Source organism: Paroedura picta, chromosome 10 (assembly GCF_049243985.1).
Source record: "Paroedura picta isolate Pp20150507F chromosome 10, Ppicta_v3.0, whole genome shotgun sequence".
Classification (NCBI taxonomy): domain Eukaryota; kingdom Metazoa; phylum Chordata; class Lepidosauria; order Squamata; family Gekkonidae; genus Paroedura; species Paroedura picta.
Window position 1 is genome coordinate 74,996,482 of NC_135378.1, and position 27,111 is coordinate 75,023,592.

General features: G+C 45.8%; 1 protein-coding gene across 3 annotated transcripts in view; it reads right to left on the minus strand.

Moving 5' to 3' along the window:
- The window catches only part of GRID2 (glutamate ionotropic receptor delta type subunit 2), an 857,916-nt gene extending 832,603 nt beyond the window's left edge, over positions 1–25,313 (minus strand). Inside the window, exon 1 of one of the 3 annotated variants that reach the window (XR_013224929.1) lies at positions 24,531–25,313. Coding sequence is in view for 2 of the 3 variants with exons in the window: in XM_077300873.1 (XP_077156988.1) it covers positions 24,531–24,621 (91 nt within the window). In the remaining variant the exon portion in view is untranslated. The remainder of the gene's footprint in view (positions 1–24,530) is intronic. The other 2 variants (XM_077300873.1, XM_077300872.1) reach the window with 2 other exon arrangements.
- Between the last annotated feature and the right edge of the window lie 1,798 nt (positions 25,314–27,111).

The window sequence follows — 27,111 nt, forward strand, 5'->3', positions numbered from 1 at the left end:
TTTCTTGACGCCCCTGGAAGAGTTTCCTTAATGGATGGGAATTAATTTGTGTGTGTGTGTTAAACACTGATTGGATTTTATGACCATATATGGTAATGTTGACACTCCCCCCCAAAAAAAATGGCCAATGGTGGACCTGGAGGGCGTGGGAAGGGAAGGGAAGGGAAGGGAGTGTCCCCAGGTGGCCGTATATACTGCTGTGCTTCTCAACCATATACTGCATGATAATGGCAGTTCTGAGGTTTCTTAGAGCCTGAAAAATGTTTCAGGGGTTTCTCAACAGTAAAAAAAGTTGAGAAAGGCTGATATAATAACTCAAAAAGTATAGTACCACACAAGACAAATACAGCAAACGCGAAGAAAGCAAATTCTCTCCTGTTCCTCTAACAAATGCTTGGGTTTCACAGGTATCCTGTGTACAACAGGTTCCCTTTTCTTCCATAAGCGCACTTAACGAGGTTTATGAAGCGAGTTTATGCAGGAGTCCCATCTCAATTCCCTTAACAACATGTGCAGTACATCCCCTGTGCTCGTATGTTATCATCTTTTACCAACATGCATTAAGAGCATGGCACGGTTGCTCCCCAAACTGTCTTTTCATGGGAAACAAGTTTTGTGCTGCAGCCATTATGTCCAAAACAAGCACCAAGCGGGGATTGGCACGCATTTATTAACAAAGGAGGAAAATGCTCCAGGAACTGTCACGATGCAAGTTTTCTGTGCCAGGCTAGCAGCCTTTCTTGAGGAGCCAAACACTCCCCTCTGCCCATTGTACAGCGATGCCTTCCTTTTCAGAGCATCAAATGGAAGCTGCTGCCCACTGTGCAAACCTTTCTGCCTTGCTTAGAATACCCAAAACAAGAAGGGCTGCAATTCCAACTGGGAAAAAAAATCCCCAAATATAGACTGAACTACAAGGTGACATTCCGCAATGATACACAGATAGAAGCCCAGTAACGCCTTATGCCTGGAACATCTTGTTGGTCTCTAAGATCCAACCGGACTCAAGGCTACCTGGCCTATGGAAGACCAACATGGATAACCTCTGAAACATGCAGAGGTGCTGTAACACCTGTCTAACATGGCAGAATCCACTGGAAAGAATCTCCTTGAGCTGATTTTGCCATGTTCAAAAGCATGGCTTGCGCCAGCTTAGACAGAAAGAAAGGGCAGAAACAGCATGGGCTTTGAGCAGCCTGTCATGAATCTGGAAGGATGCTATTTTCTCCAGCGCAGGATCCTGGAGATCAGTGAATGAAGGCAGAGCTAGAGAGATGAACTGGCGGACGAAGGTTGCTTCTATTCTGTTGACCAGGCAAAAGCACATGGCCAAGCTCACAGAATCTGCTTTTAATAGCACAAATATCACACAAGGCTTGGAGGAGTGGGGAATCAAATGTGGCTCACCAGAGTAGAAGCTGCCACTCTTAACCACTGCACCACACTGGTTCTAAGCACACACACACTCCATGGCAGCTCACCAGGCCAGGTCCCAACCTCTGGCCACAACTAGAGATTTTTCTTAACCCCTCTTTGCAGATGCAAATTCTCTGACAAATGCACACATATACTAGGGACAGAAAACGATTAACAGGAATGCCAGGAGTTCAGCAACTAAAGCCTTTTCTTTTGTCCGCATGTGTACTAAAGTCTAACCACCCATTTATGCTAGGCGCCAAGCATCAACATTCTAAAAGGTCAAGATTCTCAAATGAGGGTACACTGCAAGCTGTCCAAGACTGGCTGCTGTCAATGGAAGGGAAGGGTATCCTTTCCCAGCCCCCAGCTTTAGTTTTCTTACCTGTGTTTGACAGCAAAAAGCCAAGGAGCACAGATGTACAGACTCCCTTTCTCATAGCGACCTGCCCAAAAATAGTTCTTTTCCATACTGAAGAGGCATGGGACAGTATAAAATGCACAGCCAACTACTGCAGTCTCCTGATGAAGCAAAGCAATACAACATGTGTGGAAACGCCGGGGGGGGGGGCACACTAGATCAATACATATCACAGCAACACATCATTGATGCCTAATGAAAAAGAGGAACAGGCTGGTCAGGGGGTCACCAGCAGGGTGTGAAGGAGTAAGAAGGCAGAAGGAGAAGGAATTGGGGCAATCCTGTCTCAGACTCCTTCTCTGTATCTCTCCTGCCTCCACCAGCTCAATAACTGATTGCACTGTCTTAGAAACAAGAACAGCGGCTGGTGGGACAGCTTTGGGTATTAGAAAATGCAACCGCTTGTCTGTTGTACCTGCTACAAATTAGGCAATGAAGTTCCACAATGACCTCTGCACCTTGGAAATCCTGCAGCATTGGAGGCACATTAGTGATCTATGGTGATGGCTGATAACGCAGGTGGGCCTAGTGATGCTACAAGTAACAAGAGGTGGATGGAGCCTCTGTGTCAAAGTGCCAGATGTGGAATCCAAACCAGTAGGAACACTCATTTCCTTCTTGTTGCGAGTCTGCAGAGGCATCTGCACAGCCACTATGAGAAACTCTGGCTTTCATCCAGCAAGGCCATTCTTATATCATCAGGTCTTGTATTCTTTCTTAAGAACATGTACCACCAATTTAGCAAAGAATGTTCCCTTCCCCCAGAATTCCAGGCCGCTCCCAAGAACATTTTAAGAATGATTTTTTAAAAATCTCTTATGGACCAGGAGGAGGCCTAACCAATCCAGAATTCTGGCTTTCACACTTCCATTTTTATATATCCTCAGCATCTGGTGTTCAGACTTAGAAGAAGAGTTGGTTCTTATATGCGGCTTTTCTCTACCCAAAGGAGTCTCAAGGCGGCTTCCAATTGCCTTCCCTTTCCTCTCCCCACAACAGACACCCTGTGAGGTGGGTGAGGCTGAGAGAGCCCTGCTTAGTCAGAACAGCTTTATCAGTGCCATGGCGAGCCCAAGGTCACCCAGCTGGCTGCATATGGGGGGAAGAGCGGAATCAAACCTGGCTAGATTAGAAGTCCGCACTCCTAAGCACTAAACAAAGCTGGCTCTCTATATACTTATACTGTTTCTGGATCTGGGGGGTTTATTTAAGACATCTTGGCTAACAGCAATTGATAGATCCATTCTCTGTGACACTGACCACTTTTTCTACTTGATAGCAAAGGGTAGATGGGAACCAAAGCACTATTCAGCTAATGTCCAAAAGGCTGCCAAGTGATCCTTAACTTCACAGCAGCTGAGCTGTGCAAGCTTAAAGAGACTGTGCAAAGCACACACACATACACCAAGTAAGTGTCACAACTTAAAAATAACCTTTCTACTACAGATGTTTCCTGTTTTATTTATGATGATGATGATGATGGGGTGGGTTTTTTATCCAAATAACTTTCTTGGCTCTCACAAGCTCATCTGAAATATTACAATAACTGCAAACCAATAAATAAATAAAACCAACAAACAGCATTTCAAGAAAGGTTTTTAAAAATTCAGCAAGGGGACTGGGGACATTCATACACAAGTTTTAAAAGCTAAGAATTTGCTAAGAAAAAATGCTACCTTAAGCTACAATGCTAACTAAGTTAGCAGAAAATCACATCATTTTACAATGTGCAACAATTCTGTGGGAAGGAGGAGTGTGTGTGTGTGTGTGTGTGTGTGTGTGTGTGTGTGTGTGTGTGTGTGTGTGTGTGTGTGTGAGAGAGAGAGAGAGAGAGAGAGAGAGAGAGAGAGAGAGAGAGAGAGAGAGAGAGAGAGAGAGAGAGAGCGTGGCTAGGTTTGGACCTTCCCTTTACATGGGAAACGTAAAATTTCGCAGGGCAATGAGTTAACCTTCAGTGTCCTTCACAACGGCTGCTCTTCTGCCTTCCAAACCTGTTTACTGACCCTTGATCAATTATAAATCTGTCACGCTAGCTCAGTTGATTAAAATCACATTAATAGCTCCATTTTGGAAGACAGCAGTAGCCACTGGGGAAAAAAGCAACTACTGGTAAACTGGTGCCAACATGCCCATCTGCCAAGAAATTTACATGCTTGCAACTAACAACCATGGTCTTTGCTTGCAATTCTATGGACAGAGCTAACACCAACAATAGATCTCAGATAGGAGGCTAAGCCCTCCTCTACCTAGCATGCAATGCAAACAGACTTTTACAACAGTGTTTTGCGGTCTTCCCTCAAATACTAGGTCACTGTTTTTTCCATATTCAGCCAACAAGGACTTTCAACAGAAGGATGGTGCCTTGGCCCAGTCTCTGAAGCACAGTGAGATGACACTTTCCTATACGTATGGGCACGGCCTGGTTAACTGAGTACGGTTGTTGGGACCATCGCTGAGCAAAGCCCACAGCAGAACTCAGCCCACAAATAATACTTTTAAATACTTAACATTTACACTGTTTTTAAAGAATAGATTAACATGCTGTAACCCACCCTGAACTATCAGGAAGGGCGGGAAATTATGTTGTTGTTCTTATTTTTATTATTACCGTTATTGTTGTTAACATATCCAGTTACTAAAGGTGCTGGATACATCCTTTTAATATCATCAAGAAAACATCAAGAAAACAAAGATCATGGCATCCGGCCCTCTCAATTCCTGGCAAATAGAAGGGGAAGAAATGGAGATAGTGACAGATTTTATTTTCCTGGGCTCCAAGATCACTGCAGATGGGGACTGCAGCAAAGAAATTAAAAGACGCTTGCTCCTGGGGAGGAAAGCTATGGCAAATCTAGAGAGCATCCTAAAAAGCAGAGACATCACCCTGCCAACAAAAGTGCGTTTAGTCAAGGCTATGGTCTTCCCAGTTGCAATGTATGGCTGCGAAAGTTGGACCATAAGGAAGGCCGAGCGTCAAAGAATTGAGGCTTTTGAACTCTGGTGCTGGAGAAGACTCTTGCGAGTCCCTTGGACTGCAAGGCGAACAAACCGGTCAGTCCTAGAGGAGATCAGACCTGACTGCTCTTTAGAAGGCCAGATCCTGAAGATGAAACTCAAATATTTTGGCCACCTCATGAGAAGGAAGGACTCCCTGGAGAAGAGCCTAATGCTGGGAGCGATCGAGGGCAAAAGAAGAAGGGGACGACAGAGAATGAGGTGGCTGGATGGAGTCACTGAAGCAGTAGGTGCAAACTTAAATGGACTCCGGGGAATGGTAGAGGACAGGAAGGCCTGGAGGATCATTGTCCATGGGGTCGCGATGGGTCGGACACGACTTCGCACATAACAACAACAACAATATCATGGCTGAACAGGCACGTAAACTCAAGTTTCCTGACATGGATCAGGGTTCCCAACCTTTTCAAGTCTGTGGGTACTATTTTAATTCTGATGAAAGGTTGTGCACATAAACTCTTCTTAACAGATTGCCTTTTGAAATGAGCATATTACAAAAACATTTTCTTGCAGGAATGCAGTTACACAGTAAATATTCTTGTGCTGTAGTGGAAACTGTTGCAACTTGAACTCCCCACAGGCAATCAGTTTTCCAATGGCCCCGCTGTGTAAAACCCCCACCTGACTTTGTCCACTTTGAAAAAACACTTGGTGGGCACCATGAAAGGGGTTGGCAGCGTCGTGATGCCCTCAAGCACCATGTTGGGAAATCATGGCATAGATGGTCTTTCACTGAATGACAATGAATGTATATCAATGAGGGCCAAACTGTGGCTCTTCAAATGTCCATGGGCTACAATTCCCAGGTGCCTTTGATCAGCTGGGAATTGTAGTCCATGGACCTCTGCAGAGCCACCCCAGTCAGCCTGAGAAGGGCAGAGTTTCAGGAGGGGAAGAACTTAATGGGGTATAAGGTCATACAGACCTCTACTGCACTATGGCTGTCGTGCTGGGCTGCTGCCTGGCATTTGCCTCAGGGCAGGTTTCCCCACTTCTTCCTGGCTCTACACAGGGGAGCCTTTGGCCCGGTGCACCTTGTCTGCCCTGGATTTGTGTTCCTCGGAAGTGAATCTATAACCCTCTGCAGTAGCTTCTAGGCTGTCACTGCATACCTTCTATTCCTGGTCTGAACAATGTTAAAATGTGTGCACGTAAAGTCCTGCATCATAACACGTTGTGGGAACCATGGTTGGCTAGCTGTCTGATAACAAAATACTGCTATTACCTTTTGGAGACAGGTATAAAAACATTTCAGAATTTTCTTATAGCGACTGGACGCTGCCAAATTTCAGCTGTGCATCTGTTTCTAAAATAGATACCAGTGGGTAGCCATTTTGGTCTGAAGCTGCAGAACAAAGCTCAAGTCCAGTGGACTCAAACTTTGTTCTACCTGTTAGGAAAATGCTTTAACACAAAATATGCACACACTTAAATAAACACAGAGAGACAAGGGTGAGGACGAATATTCATTCCTGTAGTGGAGGGCTGGGGACCATTTCTAAAAAAATCTCCACATAGCTCTCCTGTGGTTTTTATACCTCAGGACGGAAGAATGGTCCTGCTGTAGAACTTGGCCCCCTGTTAACAAATTCCCCCCCAAAAAAATAACTGTTTGATTTTAATATATAGGGCTCATTTCGCAAGCTTAGATATCACTACAGCAGGGGAAGATGTGAAAGGTGTCAAGAGCTATGATTCACAGTCGTTTTCCATTTCTGCCGTTTGTTTTACCTTCTCCATAAACTTCTGTACAATGTTTTCTCCATATTGCATAAGCTCCCCAAGCTCTCTAAGCCTCAAGTCATGCTTGCTTTTGCTATACTGTAGGAATTCCTAATCTCTGTGCTAGTAGCCAGAGAAATTGTCATCATACGGTGATTCAGCAGACTGATTGTTTCCAGAAGAGACTGGGCCGACAAAAATATTTGCCAGATGCACAAACAATTGACTCCCACAGAAGTCTATTTTCTTACATTTAAGAACACCACCTGCATTACCCAAAAGCTGAATCAAGGTCTCACGAAGCATGCAAGGCAGTCGGAGAAGTGTATTCCCAAGGGCTGTTCTCTAATCAGGAGTTTTCTATAGTTCATGTCATGAAAACAATGAGTGTGCAAAGGATCATGGGGGGGGGGGTCATCTCCTTAGTCATACTTGCACTGATGGCATAACTGCAACACAATAAATGGATTAAACTCTATTGCAGACGGCCAAGGTAATGAGAGGAAGGCTGAGAAAATACTTTCTGAAAACCAAATCAGGAGCTCACAAGTTCACACACTGACAACTTCAATAAATTACTAGGGCAGACCAAAAAGGGACCAACATGAACAACCCTAGCATTCTTCATTATGGTTCACAATGCACAAGGAAGCCACCTTTCTCTTTCTTGTTATTGATAGGCGACTATGAACCTAGTATTTTCTCAAACACTTCTACGCTCCTCAAACAAAGGAGCACTTAATTGCAGCTCTAGGAACCGTTGGCAGGCTCTTGCACAAAACGCAAAAATAAATTTTACAAAACCCATAAACTCAACCGCTAATTTAATGACCAGGAAGAGTTTTTGCTTTTGTTTCCAGCTCCTTCGGCACTTCGCTTTCTGTGATAATGGTGCTAAAATTATGGCATTATCTTCCTGCTCTCTTCTCTTCGCTGCAGAATATATTTATGCTTCTTCCTTGGGGATTTCACGCTGGCTTGATGTTTAAGACAATGGAGCATAAGCAGGGATGCGTATTACTTAGCAGCATCTGTGGGTTTAAGTCCAAGCTCCTGAATAGGTTATTCAAGTCCAATGGCTCTTCTGCCTCATGCCCCCTTATTGCTGAGGATACCAGAAATGGCATCAAAGCAACTGCAGACTATTTAGACAGGACAAAGAGGCATTCTGGAGCAGGGGAACTCTGGGATGGAAACAGCACATCATGTGCTCTCACAAGCGAGAGTGTCAGGAGAAGAGAGGAAGGAGCTGCAACCCATAGGGCCATTCATATACACTTGGAAATGGGCAGGGTTGGCATTGGTGGAAAACATTGTCAAGATGCAGATGACTTGTGGTGATCCCCCCATGGTGGTCTCCTGGGTCGACCTGCTTAGCTTCTGTGATCTGACAAGATCAGGTTAGCCTGGGCCATCCAAGTCAAGGCATAAGTTATTTAATTCTTGATAATTTTGAGTCCAATCACACCTTAGAGACCATACAGACTTTCATGATACGAGCCTTCAAGAGTCAAGAGGGTAGACTCTGGCTAGGCTCAACAGCATTTTTATGTTATCGCATGGCTCTGTAAGTGCAAGGTGATTCATACCCATTTCTCTCTCCTCTCCCCTACCCCTTCGGTTAGCCAGTAACAAGTTTATAAACTCTGTGCCTATACAGAGTGCAAACCCAAGACTTATATTTTTGAGTTATACACTTTAACCCTAATTCTGGGATGTACCCACAGATTCCACCAGAACCAGCAGAAAGTACAAGCAAAGTTGGCTTCTCCTGCTTCCTCCAGTGGTGACTTGTGAACCCTTAAAAGGTGAGTTCAATATTTGGATCACCTGTATGTATAGAAAGCTATGCAACATGTGTGGCTGCACTGAAGACTGTTTATGCACTGGAGGTTTCATGCCAGGCTGCAGGCTGGAGTTTTAGTTGTGGCAGGTTGCCCCACCTCTTCCTGCACACACATGGGGGAGCATTTGGCCTGGTGCGCCTCATCCGCCCCTGATTCGTGCTCCTGCACGGAAGCTGGGGCAGTGAAGTTCCCAGTGCATAAACGGTCGAAGAGAAGATGATGAGGGAAACTGCCTCTCCATACAGCTTCTCTCAATGGAACCGTGGAAGAGGGACAGCAAAAGGGGCACTTTTGAGCACTTTTCTATCCTCAGGGGATCCCCTCTGTGGCTTTTCATTCATGTATGTTTCTTGACCCTCAGTGCTACATTTTCAAGACACACCAGTACCTGCAGTAGTAAGGTAAGGAAGAAAAGACAGGCCTCCTCCATTTGCCTGTCTATTTTCCCAACAGGACTGATCAGAAAGGGAGGAGACTTGGTTTCAACCTGTGAAATTGCCAGGGAGAAACTATTAAACTGTTTCTTTCCACCCATCACAGCCGTGATCAGAATCTATGCCTCACATTACTACTTAATTCCCCTTAAAAGTAAATAACAGGAAAATCCATTCATGAAACTCCCAGTGTCCCTTAATCTCTTAATTCAAATCGCATGGCTTTTTCCCCCCAGCTTCAGTGGTGGACTGTCTAATTCTTATCTCTTTGCATTTTCTGCTCTGAAACTTCACCAGTGGAATTTCTCTTCTGATACACTAAACAAACTTATTCATCATGTGGAATCAGATAGGGAATGACAAGGGTCACAAGATACACTCCTTGTGTTTATATTCTATCTGTTTATACAACTTGGATGGGCAAAGAAATGTATACTGGGAATGGAAGTGTAACTTGCAGGAATTTCTAGTCTATTAATATTTCTGGGCAGACAGGAGGAGGGGAACTAGGGGAGGACTAGATACACCCCCCCCCCAAGAAACTCAGGAAGGATGCCGAATTATTTAAGTCAGCATTTTAAAAAATGCAAGAAAAATTATCCAGTGAATTCAAATTTGTATTTTATTAGCTGCATAATGTTTTATTAATGAGCAAAGGAAATACAACAATTAGGAGTAATTAGCATTCCTTCAGTATGCGCTGGCTAGTTCAGCAAAGCACAAACAATATTTTCCAGTTAAACTCTCTGTGTCTTCTGATTTAAGTCTTTCCCACTTGGCCTAGATGTTGCAGAAATATCATCCAATACTCCTGCACAAGCTGCAGCTTATAACCTACCAGAGGCTTTTGCTTTTGATATCTTATTTTCTTCTCCTTTCATTTTCTCCCTCATCTTTCTTTTCAATTTCCTTTTAAGCATGGCTTGTCAGATAAATCTAGCGTAACTTTCAAGAAACTTTTGCCTTTCCTCTCTCCCTTCCTCTCCTCTATAATTCCCAAACCATTGTATGCATAGAAACCTACTTTAAATGCAACCTTACATTTACAAATCTCATTCCAGTCAGCCCACAATGGCTGTAACTATAGTGTTTACCACTCTACTGTAGCCCTCAAGTACAACTTCAGTGTTACATATGAATATTACAAATTACTAAACAATTGTTGCACAGCTTCTGAAGCACCCTTGTAACATAGTTAATCCAACACACCAAAATATCCCTAGAGGGAAGCAAAAGTGTATACACCCTCACAGATGGGCCTACAAATATTGTTAATTCACCTGCCAAAGCATACCTATGGTAGACATATGGTAGAAACAAGAACTGACCTGCAAGCGTGTTCCTGGCTTGTTACTGGTATCATCATCGACATCATCATCAGAACATAAAAATAGCCCTGCTGGAATAGACCAGTGTTCCATCTATCCTGCCAAACTGCATCATAGGGTTGCCAATAACTTGAAGGAGGAAAAATGACCTTCTCCCTTAATAGAGACTTCTGTACTTCTGTATATGTGCTATCAAGTCACAACCAACTTATGGCAGCCCTAGGACAGATTATGCACGGGGCAGAAAGGCCAAGCTGGCAGCAGCAGAGCACCGGGGCTAATACCAGCATACGCACAATATCACTGCCATCCCGGCCCCCTCCTGGCTCTGGTTCAACTCAGGGCCTCGGATGGCCCATGGCGACGGAATGTGCATTCTTCCATGTTCCCTGCAGCAGAAGCCCAGCTGGCGCAGGCCTGTCCACACCTATGGTGTCCCTACAGGGGCCCGTTATTTACAGGGGGGATAGCGCGCATCCCGTCCTGTGCATAACCGGTTTGCTTCGCTTCTTTCCCCTCCGCATTTTCCATGTGACCCAAACCCGCCGTTTCGGTGGCCATGCATAATGGGCCAGGGACATAAAATGCCCTGTTCAGCTTCGCAGTGCTGAGGAACTGAACGGGGCATTTCTACATCCCTATGATAGTGGGATAGCAGCATGCCTTAATCAAATATACTTATAGTCCTACCTGTTCTGACTACAAGAGAGTGTTTCAGTCCAAATAATATATTTTCATTTCTTCCTTTTACTGTTATTTTTTCTTACTTCTCAGATACTAAAAAATGTTCTGTGGTAGCATAGGATGCAGCAGTTTACAACCTCGAGTATTTGGTATACTTTACAATTTTGCTTATAGAAAATTAAGAGATTTATGTATCGAAATTCCATAAAGATACCGAACTGTACAATTTTATATGCTATATAACTTTTAAATGATGCATTTTATGTTCAATCAGTAAAAGAAGGTTAGGTTTGATAGGAAAGTAAATATTGTATATATTTAAGTTTCTTCCCAAATTATTTTTTTCCCCATGTCTTCAATGCATCTGACTGTTTCCACCCACAAAGCGAGTAGTTTGCTTGCTTCCACCTTTCTACCGTTGCCCAAAAAAGCCCTATGGAATGCAGCTACCAGGTGTTCCCTATACCAGTGGTCCTCAACCCGCGGGCCGCGGCCTGGTGCCGGGCCGTGAAGGCCTTGGCACCGGGCCGCGGCTCCCTCTCCCCGCCCCCCCGGCAGTAAAAAACTTCCCAGGCCACAAGCTTGTGGCCCGGGAAGCTTCATACTGCGGGAGGGGGGGGAGAGGGAATCAGGGCCAGGGGCCGCGCATGCGCCATGTGCGACCGAAATCGCGCATGCGTGATTTCAGCCGCACATAGCACATGTGCGCAGGTGCGCAGGCGTGGGCGGGCAGTTGCCCTGCTGCTCCACAGCCTCAAAAAGGTTGGGGACCACTGCCCTATACCATAGAAGTAGCATTTTAGAAGACATATGAGCTACTTCGGGGGGCAAACAAGACAGGCACACTCTACTGATGGGAGTCCTTCCAATCACATAAATGTTCTGCTGAATCCATTACCATCTTCCCCAGGAATACAACTCTACTGAACCAGTGAGGTACAGTACTTAGAACAGAAGATTAAAGAAACAGGAGTTCAAAATCCCCTTTCACCAATGAACCTCACTAAGTGATCTTACAGCCTAACCTGCCTCACCAGATTGGTGTAAACATTAAATGGAGGAGGGAAGAAACCATGTTTGCTTTCCTAAACTCCTTGGAGAACTATGGTGATAAAAACTGGATAGGGAGATCCAAACACACAGATTACACTGGGCTGGATCCAGTCTAAATGGACAATACCTGCTGCCTCCTCAGTCCTGCTACATATACCCAACTAATGTCATTCCTGAGGATCTCCTGTTGCCCAGGAGCACCATTTCATGGATATCATTGGGTTGCAATGGGAGGCAGAAGCCAGGAGAGGTTCATTCTGCCACTGGAAAATTGGGGTCCAATCCATTGCATTTGACCTGGCATTCACTGATGCAACTTCGGTTCTTTAGATTTAGCGATTCCCATGCTGAGAACTATGTGGATGCACTTGCAGAAGCCGTGGCTATTATTTAGAGAAGAATCCCCAGAGGACAGCCAGGTCATGCTACGTGAAGACATTTCCTTGTATAAATCATCCCAAAGTAAGCCAGATATTCTTTCAGACAAGATAAGTAAGATGAATTCAACTCCCCTCTTCTCCATTCTGACAAAAATACAGGACATCATTGCAATGATAAGGCTTCTCTTCTCATATCCATCACCTAAAAGGCACAGCATGGCCACAGCTATGCCAAAGGGGTAGCTGTCTTCTTCTATTGCAGCAAAAATAAACAGGAATTTTGTGGCACCTGGAAGGCCAAGAATGTATATTGTAGCACAAGCTTTGTGAACTAGAGTTCACCTACTTCTTGCAACCAGAAGATATTAGGCTAACGGATTATGCAGGGGGCATACAAAACAGCAGCTGAGTCAACTAGACATGAAACCTATGAATTAGAAGGCAAAGTGTAATCATGTACGGTTCAAATCCAATCAAGAAAATGGGCTTTGCATTTTTCCTTGATTGCATTTAAATTGTGCATAACAACATTGCACCCCATACTTCCTGTATTTCTGGGCTCCTTAATCCCGAGTTTTGCTTTGCTTTTGCTTTTCCCCACCTCCTACATGAAAGGTCTGCACAGTGAGGATGCCCTTATTGCATCTGAATTAGTGGGCTCTACTCCATGAAAGGTTATGCTAGAATAACATTTTGTTAGTCTTCAAGTCACCACAAGACTCCAGCTTATTTTAGGCAGACCTGTGTTTGTCTTCCAGCTTGAAATACTATTTCTGGTCCCTCAGTGACATTCAAATAGAAACCCAATAATTGCCAGCCATGTGGGTTCACTGCCTTCTAAGCTAACACTTTATCTTATTTTCGCTCTTCTTGCTTCAGCTGCTTTTCTTAGAGCAATGACATAAGCATTCCAGTCCCAGAGAAATAAGATATTTTCAGGCCTGATAGATACATGCAAAGGAACACAAACATATCAATACAGAAAGCTGCCTATCAATGTCAGTATTTACTACTCAGTCGAGTAGTAGATTTCCCAGGTCTCAGGCAGATTTAGCATATCATTTACAGCTAGATCCTCTCTAAACCAGAGATGCCAGAAAATGAACCTGGGACTTTCTGCATGCAAGACAGATGCTCTGCCACTGAGCCACAATGGACCTTTCCCAAATAACACAGATCACTTGATTTTTTGCAACTGACACAATGCCAAGTAATATGAATGATCTTATCTGTTAGAACTTGAACATGTGGGTCAGCCTTCGTATGATCTATTTTGCAGACAACATCAGAACTGAACAGCAAATAAAGAACTGCTTTGCCCACTTGAGCTTCATGTCTCCCTTGCAGATCCAAAGTATGGTGACATACAAAGGTGCTTGATGATGAGCAGCTCTGCAGATCTCCACCAAAGACACTCCCAACCAGGAAAGCTGCTGAAGAAGCCACTGTCCTAGTGGAATGGCCATGAATGCTCAATGGACATGGTAATCAGGTCTGAGAGGACATTTTTCCACCTCTCTACTAAAGGGCCACTAAAACAAACAAACATGGATCTCAATAAGAGACTGTATTTGTATAACTCCAGGGTTCTCTTCAGGTAAAACAATAATGCCCTCCTAACATCTAGGTTAAGAGCCTCTTGTGGCGCAGAGTGGTAAGGCAGCCATTTGAAAGCTTTGCCCATGAGGCTGGGAGTTCAATCCCAGCAGCCGGCTCAAGGTTGACTCAGCCTTCCATCCTTCCGAGGTCGGTAAAATGAGTACCCAGCTTGCTGGGGGGGTAAACGGTAATGACTGGGGAAGGCACTGGCAAACCATCCCGTATTGAGTCTGCCATGAAAACGCTAGAGAGCGTCACCCCAAGGGTCAGACATGACTCGGTGCTTGCACAGGGGATACCTTTACCTTTAACATCTAGGTTGGAGCCTCTTGTAGCTCAGGGTGGTAAGGCAGCCAACATGCTGTCTGAAGCTCTGACCATGAGGCTGGGCATTCGATCCCAGCAGCTGGCTCAAGGTTGACTCAGCCTTCCATCCTTCCGAGGTCGGTAAAATGGAATACCCAGCTTGCTGCTGGGGGGTAAAATGGTAATGACTGGGGAAGGGAATGGCAAACCACTCTGTATCGAGTCTGCCAAGAAAACACTAGAGGACATCACCCCAAGGGTCAGACATGACTCGGTGCTTGCACAGGGGGTACCTTTACCTTTACCTAACATCTAGGTGCTCATTCTCACAGCGCAGAGAAGAAAAAAAATACGGGTAAAACAGTATCTTGGGATAAATGGAATCTAGAAATGTCATTAACCTCCTTAGAAAAAATAATTAGGTCTCTGTCTGAAGCTTCCAAGCCATTGTCCCCAGAAGACAGTGGTTGCTCATTTTGCCTAGGCTGATTGGAATCCTGTTGTGGGATAGATGGTTTAGGGGTTGGTTACTATGACCCCGAGGGGCCAGAAAAGCAGTAATTCCTTTAATATAGATGCCAGGACTGTCACACAAATTACCTCTACTTAAATTGGTACATGGACAGTTATGAGACTCCTAGGGACTTAGCTGTCTGCTTGTTCTTCTTTACCAGGGAAAGCACTTTGTATGTCTTGGAAGAGAAGAGAGTGGGATCTCAGAAAGATAAGTCCTCAACTGTAAGCCTGGTTTTCATAGGCAATGCCATTGATCTATACAAATGAGAGGAAAGATTCAGAATCTATGGGAACCTTACAGATCTGGCAATTACGAGGACCAGAGTAATGGTTATATCCTTGGAAAGAGATGGCTTGCTTGAGCAGACCTATCCCTAAAAACAACTGAAATTCTTTTTTAAAGAAATTAAAAAGTGCATGCTGCTAGATTGTATTGGTAGGAAATATGACTTTAAAAGGTGTTCTATGGGTCTTGGAAGGATTCCTCCTGGTCCCCTTCATTAGTTCTTATTCTTGCCAGCTGCTACTTAATGTCTCATCAATTCTACCCCTGCATTATATTTGTAGTCATAGAATCATAGAGTTGGAAGGGGCCATACAGGCCATCTAGTCCAACCCCCTGCTCAACGCAGGATCAGCCCTAAGCATCCTAAAGCATCCAAGAAAAGTGTGTATCCAACCTTTGCTTGAAGACTGCCAGTCAGAACACACCCCCTCGCTCAAGCTTGTGTTGCACTGTTAAGCAGTAATAAACTTTACTGCAGGGATCTGCAGCAGTTCCAACTCCAGGACCCACTGAATATGGGTAAGCATGTAACATCACCCATACGACAGGAAACCAGAGTTACAAGTTCATCAGTGTCAAAACCCTGACTATGTGGACCACAGACCAAGACAGCAGGAGACAGGAAACATGAGCCAAGTGCCAGGAGCTGTGATGGAGTAAGGAACAAGCAACTGCATGGCTATTTTAAAAATTGTAGCCACTCAGCAAAGAAAGAAGACATTAGAAGTATGAGTTCTGACCCCTAGCTCAGTGATTCTGACCTTTGTTTGGCCTTCTAACGCAGCGATATTCACCACCCAGGTTAGCATCTAATGGAAGGTCATCTAATGGAAAGTACAGGACCAGGGTTCAAGTTATGTGTACATCTGAATTTCTCAGTTGTAACTGTTCCAGAAGAGAAATGGCACTCCATTATGGTTATAATTAAATTAACAGAGGACATCTTACCTCTACCTCAGCTGGTGTTGGCAGCAGCTTGGTTGCATTTTAAAACATGGGCATGGAGGCAATGATTCCATAGCCTAATTTGCAAATCATTTACATATTTGTGTCTCCAGTGCATCACTGGATGGAAAGATGAAAAGCCTGGGCTGAAATGGCAGTGAAAATAGGCTCAACCCTGCCTTTGCTGATCCGAATAAAATCTATCCAGTTTTCTCTTCAAGAATTATTACTTTTCAAGACTATTAGCATGACAAATTTGACTTCAGCCTGTTACTATTTCCAGCTTCCCTTAAAATATATAGATAGGTACATTTTAAAAAGAGAAAAAAAGATTAACAATCTTTTGGCAACTGCAGGGGAAGTCAGGGCCAAGGCAATCCAAATCTATGCCCCCAGACAGTTCCTGAGATCTGTGTTACAGTTACAGAGACGGGTGGATGAAGACTGCACCAGTAGCCAAGTTAAGCTGTTTAGACAGATTCCTAGTATTGTACAAGGCTCAGTTGGTTCCCAGGTTTCATACCAGTTGCCAAGGTCCTCACTGGGTAAGATGGCCATGTTTCCCTTGGACTGTTTATGCACTAGGAACTTCACTGACCCAGCTCCCATGCAGGAGCACAAATCAGGGGCGGATGAGGCACACTGGGCCAAATACTCCCCCATGTGGGTGCAGGAAGAGGTGGGGCCACCTGCCACGACTAACACTTCAGCCTGCAGCCCGGCATGAAACCTCCAGTGCGTAAACGGTCTTGAGGATGCAGTATCATGGTCAGCTGTCTTTACAAGGAACCATTTTGGGAAAGGGGACCAGTGACAGGAAGGACAACGCTGGGTCAGCGGCTTATTTCACACACCTGAATTTCAGGAAGTCTTGTTTCTGAGCTTGCCAAATTCTGAATTTCAGCCCCCTCATGCTATTCACGGTTGCAAAGAATGAATCGGCTACCGAGGCTCAGAGCCAAAGTTCAGACTGTTGTTTATCAGTGCCAAAGTTTAGATTTGTTCATCAAACGGTTTATGATCCAGACGTAGTTTTAGCTGTACCTGCCTGAAGAAAAAGTTGGTTCTGGGAGTATCTTTTTAGCCTGTACGTCCGTCTTTGTATTTAAGTTTAACAGAGAAGCATTTTCCTAGACAACTATTCCCAAAACAACTATCTGTGAATGTCCTTTTGGTGGAGAACAGGTTACTTTTCTTTTGATGATCATTATGCCTTTCATAATGGCATAATCCCAATCAAGTTTTCTCCTAAAGGTTGCTTGGAAGTTGCTTTATTTGTCTCAGTGATACTCAGCAGACCTCCTGTGCTTCCACCAGAAACCTCAGAGCAAATCGTAGCCATTTTCCTGGTATGCTATTGGTCAACGTGAAATCTAAGAAGCCCCAAATGAACATTTAATAAAAACCTGCAAGTGACTTAACTCCATTCATCTACTTAACCAAAATGAAGTGCAAGGGTGCCTCATTCATCTGACTCAGTCACAAGGAATGGGAGGCCTCTGGTTTGATTGCACCATAACCACCAAGAACGCTGGGCCCTCTTGAACATTCATTTCAATGGGATATGATCAGGAGTTTCCTCCTGCATTTTGCCCTGTGTGATGCTGGAATGCCACTCACTCTCCAACACTGACTACATACCTGGGATCCACCAGACAGCAGCAGAGGGCCAGCAGAAAAGGAGTCCTCCACCACTGAATGGCCTCACAAGGCCCTGCTGATGGACCTCTCCATAGATGTGCTAATAGAGGAAGGAAGTGTGGCACCCTTGCTACTTACACATGCATGTAAGCAGTTAAGGGCACGTAGAACATCTTGAACACTAGGAGGTGAGGTGCCACAACCCACCTATGGAATGAAGATCACAGCTTTAGGGGAGCAGGTTATGTAGGAGTCATAACGAAATCCTCAACAGCTTTAGTCACATATCATGGTTTACATAGTTTCTGGTTAAGTGATGTGGGGCCACAAGACACTGGACAGGGCAGATTGCTACCAGTACCGAGCCTTAAATGGTACTCACATGCCTTCAACAACTGTGCAAAGGGAATGCTTTCTTTCTCATCACTGTAGCAGCAGCAGAGGAAAAACGGCACCAGTGGCCTTGAAACAATTATATGGGGGAAATAACCATATACAGCCAGTGGAGCTATTTTTATAAATTACTTTTCCTAAACATGCTCACTAATATTTCTTTGCCACTTCCACAAAATGGAATTCATTCAAGAAAGCTGTGCTTCCATTCCTGCTGCCCATTTTATCTTCTGCAATCTACAGTGATACCTTTCTGTCTGTCTTGTAGCAAATCAAGGCTACCGATCCATCTAGGTCAGTGTCCAATAACACAACAGCTGTCCATGGTCTTGGGCAGATAAAAGTCTTGCTTTATGGCAAAAGATGGAAGGAAGGAAGGAAGGAAGGAAGGAAGGAAGGAAGGAAGGAAGGAAGGAAGGAAGGAAGGAAGGAAGGAAGGAAGGAAGGAAGGAAGGAAGGAAGGAAGGAAGGAAGGAAGGAAGGAAGGAAGGAAGGAGTACATTTGTATAAAGAATCCTAAAAACTGGAACTTGGAAGATTGATAGATGCACGATCTGTAGGCATTGCAGTCATGTCCACTTGGGTCAGGGACAGGATGTCAGGTTCTTTCTTCCCCTGGTTAACTGATATACTTTCAGCAAGAAATGCTGAGACTCTGAACAAGAGAAAAAAAGAATCTGGGACTCTGGGCATACAAAAGCACATGCGCCTGTCACTGAATTACAGATCCTGCCCCAATGAATTGGCCATCTGATGCTTTATAAGCTAGCTATCTTGTGGCAAAACTAAGCATATCAGATTCCATTTTATGACAGTGAAAAAGTAGCACATGAAATGACTGAGAATGTTTAGTCTTAACCGGACTGAGCCAATCATTTTAAGTCCTTAACCATGGACACAACACTTCAAGAGGATGCAGGGACACCGTGAAAATGGCTCTCTTAAGTAATTTACCATCACACTTCCTTGGTATAGGCTTGCGTTTGAAAAACATCCAATGCTGAAGAAGTGGAACGACTAAATGATGTTTAGAAACACCTTAACTATGCAAAAACAGAACTTAAAGCAAAACCAGGGAATCCTCTGCAGCAATAACATTCAAGAAGCTTTCATATGACTTCACAAACTTCTCATGGACATTTCATACATTCCCATCAGTGAATCCTTACTTCTAGAAAGAACATGGAATGAAGAAAATGAAGCCTACACTGTTCATTAGTAGTTTCTAGCAAAACAGTTGGCCCTTTTTTTTTTCCTCCCAGGGAGAAAGCAACACCAAAATTCAAAGCACCTGAAGTAGTTTTTGACTTGACACTGTTAACTCCCACCAGCTCTTCCTCCCCTCTACCCAATTCAGCAATGAAAGCATGTGCTGGCTTAGGGTTTTAAGATGTGGATGATAATTAAATCAAAGCACTTCCAAGGGAATAGCAGCTGAACAGAATTATCAGCCCTAATTGTAAGAATCTCTGAATCCCTGCAGATGCATGTCCTTAAAAGATAGAAGCAGAAGCAACTAATCTGGGATTCAAGCAAGGGCAAAAGCATACATGAGCATGGAAGCAAAACCACACATGCCAGAAACATTTGGAATGGGGGGGGGAGTGTTTCTTTAAAAGTGAATAGACCTTGTTATTGGGTTTTTATGGAGTTGTATAGAGTTTTATATACTGTAACCCACCACGAGTGGCAGGTTAGAAATGCAACAATCCATCAATAACTGAAATGACACATAATCCAAACAGATTTCTACAAAAAGACAGGATCTTCCCCACATGCTGAAGAGGGAAAAAGACACAGGAACAAATTAATCAGAAATGCTCCATTGCAAATCTCGCTAAATTAATAATAAGTGTGCCATCAAGTCACAACCAACTCATGTTGACCCCAGGACATCAGGCTTTCAAGGCAAGATGTGAACAGAGGTGTTGGCCATCACCTCCCTCTGCATAGCAAGCCTGGACTTCCTTGGTTGTCTGCCATTCACATACTTACCATGGCTGCTTAGCAAGTACTGCAAGTACTGAAAAAGGACATTTTGGTTTGCGGTTCCCATACCACAAAGCATGCTAACTATGGGTCCTTGAGTTATTAACCTAAAAAACCTCGCCCACCTGCCAGTCTTGGCTCCTAGGTCAGTTAATATATTGCTTTGTCCTAGTTCCTTGCGGCATTACTGCTGCAATCCGATGCACATTTACCAAGGGGCTTAGATCCTACTGGCCTCACTGGGATTTACTTCCGAGTAAACACGCATAGGACAGTGCTGAAATCTTATCAAATGACAACCAGTGTGAGACCCAAGATGGAAATCTACCATGCAATGCTGCCGTGTATCCTCCAGTTGGGTTGGGTGGAATTTGCATGCAGCTCCTACTGAAATGAACAAAAGTTGCATCAGAATAACACTTGCTACATTCCATCCCAAGGAACTTCCTTTTGGCTGATATGCATTCCTTGTTCTGTACACTTACAACCCATCCCCCCCCCACACACACATATACACAGTACTCCTCATTACACTCCTTAGTGGGTAAAATCAATGGACACACTCATATCACCAAATATTAAAAAATATGAGAGTCTCCATAGTAGAAGATATGAGCCAAGCACAAATTGTGCGGTTGGCTGGAAGTGCCACCTAATCCCTGCTTAATTAAAGCAGTGTTCTCAAACTTGTTATGTTTAGGGAGCAAAGAGTATAGGACAACCAACGTACGAAGCAAACAGCAAGGCAGCGTAACTAATCTTGAAGCCTTCGGAGCTTCTGAGCTGCATAAATCAGAGCGACTTTTTGAATAGCCTCATAAAACACAATATCATTGCCATTCTGTGCACAGCTTTCGAGTTCTTCTTACAGCATACAGATCATTAGAAAACTTCTAAGCAATCAAGTAATGTGAGCCTGATGAAATTATTCAATCAATGCATAGGCTAAGGAAGTGGCATAATGCAGCACTGCAGAGTTTCAGAATGTAAAAAAAAATCCCTATTTTCTTAATATGATGCTCAGGAAAAAAAACTGCAGCAGAGGGGACAGGGTTTAGCATTTCCATAAGCATGCTTAATATAGTCTTTCTCAATTACCTATCCCCATCTGTAACACTCAAGCCAGCAGAAATACATAAAACCATAGTCACCACTTCTGTGTTCAAAACACAGCCTATAACACAGGGGTAGTCAAACTGTGGCCTTCCAGATGTCCATGGACTACAATTCCCAGGAGCCCCCTGCCAGCAAATGCTGGCAGGGGGGCTCCTGGGAATTGTAGTCCATGGACATCTGGAGGGCCGCAGTTTGACTACCCCTGCTATAACACATATGTCTCAAGCGTATCCAGAACATACACGAACATTCGTCAGTGAAGGGCATTTGTTTACCAAGGAACGGCTCTGTTTATAAACTCCACCTGCTGCCACACATATTAATCACAGCTTTCCAACTTCAGGCATCCGTTCTTGATGTGGCCAGCTCACAGGAGTTTGTTTAGACACATGCTTCAAACACATACAATAAATGCTAACTGTATTCAGTACAATGTATACAGTCAGTTGAATTTCAGACTAAAGGAGGGGAGAATACATATCTGCAGCAATCAGTTGGTGAATTCCTGGTCTGCTTCCACAAAGTCCCCCCTCTGTGTGTGTGTGTGTGTGTGTGTGTGTGTGTGACAGAGAGAGCGAGATGCATTTAAGAACTTTTTGATATAATTCTAGCAATATCATCTGTTCTGTTTTGTTCACTGATTCAAGGCATCTGTAATTACCTGCTGTTCCGTTTTGTACAGAATCTTAAACCTCATTCGGAAACCGTAATTTGCCCATTGATTTTTTTTTCTCTCCCTCCATCCAGATTTAAACAGGAACAAAAACCCTCTCCTGAAATTCGAAATGAACTAAATAATGGATTTTGCATCCTTGTTGCTTGAATGGACCTTCTACAAGATAGGAATTCACCCGGGGGAGGAAAGAAAAAAGCAGAACACCCCAAACCAGGATCACAACATTTTCAAAGTCAGGGGCTTGTGGTGGATTTTTCTCAGCTTTTGAAACAACTGCTAAGTTTAGCTGCTGACCCAATTTAACATGATGTTTGTCTAGTCCAGGCTGTTTATCTGTCTGTGTTCTGTGAAAGATTGAGAGCTCCGGATGACAATTATCAATTTGCCGGTTTCAGGACAACATAAAGCCATCTATAAAAAGGAGCTAATCCCCCTTGTCAAATGTACTAATTGTCTTTCCAAGTGAAATTAATTGTCGGAGAAGCCACTTTGTACACTCCCCTCCCCCTCTAAGCAAATGTACTCCGTTCCTGCTTCTGGCCACCAATGTATTTTTTGTTGTTGTTTTTTTAAAAAATCGCACAGTGCTGTATTTACCCATTATAAATAATTGAACTGGGCAACCAATAAAGACAAACAGCAATTACTGTGAAGAGGCAAGAAAGGAAGGGCTTGATGCTAAAGCACAGTGCAACAGTACACGCAACTGTTCGCTCAGTGAAAAGGGAGGACAAGATGGGTAAGGCGCCTGCAGTTTTTCTTCACAATAAAAGTATTCAGTGCACAAATCATTGTTAATGTATGCAGGAAAATCAGCCCCTGACCCCCTTTTCATACAGAGGGACTGTAACTTTGCCCAGTTATAACAAAGCACACATTGTCCCCCAAAGCACCTTTCCTCAGTAGTTTTCAACTCCCCCGCCTCCACGGGGCCCTTAATAAATCACATGCTATCTCACTTCTAGGGGAAGTCTGATGCCCTTCATTAACTCATCTAATGTGCAAGGATCCTGGCAAGCCACAGCGCCTAGGAGCTCCCGTGGACATAACGGAGCACTTAAAGAACACCAGAGTTATAGCCAGGCTTGGGGGGGAGGGGGGGAGCAGGGTGGAATCTTAGCCAAACCGCAGGCAAACTTGCCAAATCCGAGCCTGGGTTTTGGTACTTGGCTTTTGTTCAAAGCAAGGATTTCATGGCTGTGATCCTCTCCGCTAAAAAAAAACATCACGGCTGGCAGACCTGTTTACAAAGGAGAACCTCTGAAGTCAGAGACACCAAGGGAGGGAGGGAGGGAGGGGGGGAGAGAAGAAATATTAGCTTCTTGGAGAAGCAGAGGTTGTGCTTTATTTGGACTTTATGTTAGGACGTCCAGGAAGGGAAGAGAAGCCTCTCCAAGTCTGCCTGCACCTGACAGCAGCTGCTCCATCCTCCCACCCTCTCAATCTGGCCAGCAGGGAGATTTTGGAGGTTCCCTTTTCCCACCTCTGGCACATTTGGATCTCTTCTCTTGCAATCAAAGGACCCCTTCCTTCTACATGCTCTTGCCTGCGTGTGTTGCTTGTAAAACAGTCAGTAATCCAGCCGCCGATTGGGAGGGGGGAAAGAGAGGATTTTGGCTAAGCAAGTATCCCCAGCATAGGTTTTTTTTTTTCCCTTAGTGGAGACTAAGAGACCAAACGCTTCCAGGGAAGGGGGGAAAATGATACATTTTGCAGGGGTCTTGGGCTCGGTGGATACAGTCTTCACTCCACTCCCTCTCCCATGCCCTTTCCTCCCCTGTGGCTGGTAAATGTGGCTCCAGGCTGAGCTTACCGCAGAAAGCTCAGTGAATCGTAATCAAGCCCCCCCCCTCCCCTCAGCAGCCAAGTCCCGGAGTGGCCGCCACGCTGCTGCCAATAGGTGGGGCCCAATAGCTTCGGGGGCCGGTTCCGTTAACGCTTGCTGTGCCGGATCTCAATCCTCCTAGCTGGGCGACTGGGGCAAGAGGGGAAAATGGGTGTCCCTTGCCGTCCAGGCGTCTCCTCTTTGCAAAGGAGACGAAAGGTGGCCGGGATGGGGGTAGGTTTGCAAAAGCCACCCTTTCCGAGGAAGTCAGGCAGAGGCCGGAGGAAGCTCCTGCTGCGGGGGGAGAATCACTGCAGCGCCGGGTGTTGCATGCCGCCGCTGGTGAAATGCAACGGCTCCCCCCCCCCTTTCCCAAAGCTCTGCTTGGCGAAATGCAAGCGCTCACGTTGTCAAACCACCTGTTCCTCCGAGGCCGGGGGAAGGGGTGGCATCTGATGGTGTACAGTACAACATCCGAGCGGTGTGTGTGTGTGTGTGTGTGTGTATTTCCTGCTAGAGTAGAACAGCAGCAAGAAAGCCAAGAGCTCCCCAAAAGGGAGGGCAGAAATAATGGGTACATGCGGGGCCAAAAACTCTGCCTGGATCCCCTGATTTGCCCCCTCCATCGATTTACTACAGAAAAGGCCCTGCCCCCCTCCCAGGGTGTTAATAAACAACTAACTTAACTGTAGCATCCAGCAGAACCATGAAAGCATCTAACAGAAACCAAAGCAAAACCCCCAAACCGCGGTTCGGCGAGTGATTTTTTTGCAAGAATTTCGCACAGAGGGCTGCTTCTCCAAGACAATGCCCAGGCTGGATTAAATCTGCGAAGAGAAGGTTAGAAAGGAAGGCTGCGAAAGAGACGAGGTTGCCAAAGCCCCAGCCACCTGCTTGAAGGAACGGCGTCCCGGATTGCTCGCTTGCTTTCGCCTTACCGATATGAATGATCGAATCCGCCCGCGCCGCTTCCCAGGTTCGAGTCCAACACGCGGACACCAGCAGCCAAGCGAGGGGAAAAACTTCCATCTCCTGCGCTTCGGGCCAAGCCAAGCCAAGCCGGGGGTGGGGAGGAGGGGGGCAGGAGGTGAGCGAGGAGCCAAAAAGAGAGAAGAGTTTGAGAACCCGGTTTAAATCCCGCTTGAAGTCTGCACACACAAAAAAAAGAAGAAGACGAAGAAGAAGAAGAAAAATCCCCCCTAAAAAATGCAGCTGGCTGCAAGAGCGAGCGAGCGAGAGAGAAGAGCGAGAGCCGATCCAGCCGGTCGGGAGCCTCTTGCTGCGAGAGCCCCGCGTCACTTCGGGGGGCGGCCGGGCACCACCAGAGTTGCAGCGGGGAGTTGCTGCAGCAAATCCATCCAGCCCCTCGGGGGTGTCAGCGGGGCAGCCTCGCCGGCGCTCATCACACCATCCGGAAGCCTTTCTCGTGCTCTCCTCGCAGGCAAACCCAAGCAAAGGTTCGGCTCTTCTGGCGGGGTCGACCCCCGCCGCCGCTGCTGCTCCCAACACGCCGACTCGCGAGTCGCCAACCGAGCCGCGCACTGGGCCCCCACCCCGCACCAGCCCGGCCGCCCCGTCCCAGGCGCGCGCACGCACACACACACACACAACCGCCCTCGCCTTCCTTGCGGGGCTACAGACGGCGGCCGGATCCCTGCATAGGAGAAGGGGGCACACGCCTGCTCCAAACGTCCCCCTTCCCCTGGTAGAGAAAAAAGAGAGAAGAAGTGAACTTCAAGGCAATGCAGAGTCGGAGATGCGGGAGAAAGCCTGGCTCTTTTCGGCCCCCCCCCTCCAAAAAAAAAACCGCCGGGGTGGGGGGAGCAATGGATCGCCTCGCCAACGTGGGCCCCCCAAGGCAGCAGTGGCTCGCGAGCCCCGAACCGAGGAAGCCAAGCGGAGGGAAAGGCTTGGTGTCTCGTGGAGGAGGAAAAGAAGGAGGAAGACCCGTCTTCTGCAGCGGCGGCGGCAGTGGCGGCGGCAGCTTCGTGCCCGAAGAGGCGCCTGGATCTGGCTCGGTGAGGCTGGAGGGGTGCGGAGGGTCCTCCTCGCCGGCAGCCTCAACCGCTCGCCAGCCACGTTACTTGGAAATGGATCGCCCGGGCGAGAGGAGGGCGAGCACGAGATAAGTGCTATCAGGCAGGGACAGGAGAGGAGAGGGGAGCGAGCGAGCGAGCGAGCGAGAGCGAGAGAAGACACAGGCTGTCTTTACAATCCCCTTCTCCCCCTATCTGCAATACGAGGGAGAAACCAAGCCGCTTCTGTCGGCTGCCTTGCAGAATCCCCTGCTGCAACTGGAGGGGAAAGCCAACGCGGGAACCAGACAGCGGAGATCAAATATGAAAAAAAAAGGGAATCGTTGCGAGGCTAGAGGGCAATAAGACCTCAGCCTGTAGGCTTTTGGTGGAGGGTGGGAGAACACATTAGGATCCATTTAACCTTGTAGCTCTTTCAAGTTGAAAGCTTTAAGGGGGGAGGGGAGACCAGGTCTTGGGAAAGTGAGTCAGGGTCGTGACCTCAAGAGAGGGTTGGGGTGTGTGTGTGTGTGAGAGAGAGAGAGAAAGTATCCAGGACACCTATTTCCAAGGGGAGGCCCAAAATAAAGACCTCGTCTGCTATTAATAGGAGGCTAATTATCAAAGTTTTTGATGAGTTTGTTCACAAATTGAGTCTGGGTCCCTGGGGAGTTCCTCTTGGGAGCAGCGGACATAATCATGGTGCCATCAGCATCAGGAATATGTTATAAAACCACTGCCTGATGGCTCCCTTTTTTGGAGTCAGTACTGTAGGGAAGGATATTCATTCATCCCTTTTTGTAGGTTGGAATATGTTGTGAGGAGGAGGAGGAGGAGGCCACGCAGAAGGCATGCAACCAACATTCAACTTTACTGGCACTACCAAGAGGACATCAGGAGGAAATTTGGAACTCACCTGGCTGAGATGAGGCAAAATAAGAAATTCAGAATGGACTTCCCTGATGCGCAGTCACTTTCGCTGGTTAGTTGCTTCACACAGGAGAAGGGTTGTCCCATGTGGTTGAAAGAATCTTCTGCCTCATATGAAACAGACCAGGTTTGGGCTTCATGTGCTTTTGTGGCCTCAGAGCTGACTTTCCTTCTGCTGGACTCCTGGAGATGACTGGTTTCATTCTCGGTATTTCCAGTCCAGTTTAAAACATTGATACTCTCCATTTCTGAACTGTGCACCATTCGTGGGGTCCTCCACAGTCTTTGTGGTACACCTAGGGATGCCAACCTCCTGGTGGGACCTGGGGATCTCCCAGAATCACAGGTCACCTCCAGACTACAGAGATCAGTTCCCCTGCAGAAAATGGCTGCTTTGGAGAGTGGACTTTAGGGCATTGTATCCCAAGGATGTCACTATCCTACTGGATCAGAACCTGGGTCTCCCAGATACTAGTCCAACAATCAACCACTACATCACATTGGCTGAGGATACATGAATAGCCAGACCTCGTCGGAGGAAGAAGAGTTGATATTTATACCCTGCTTTTCATTA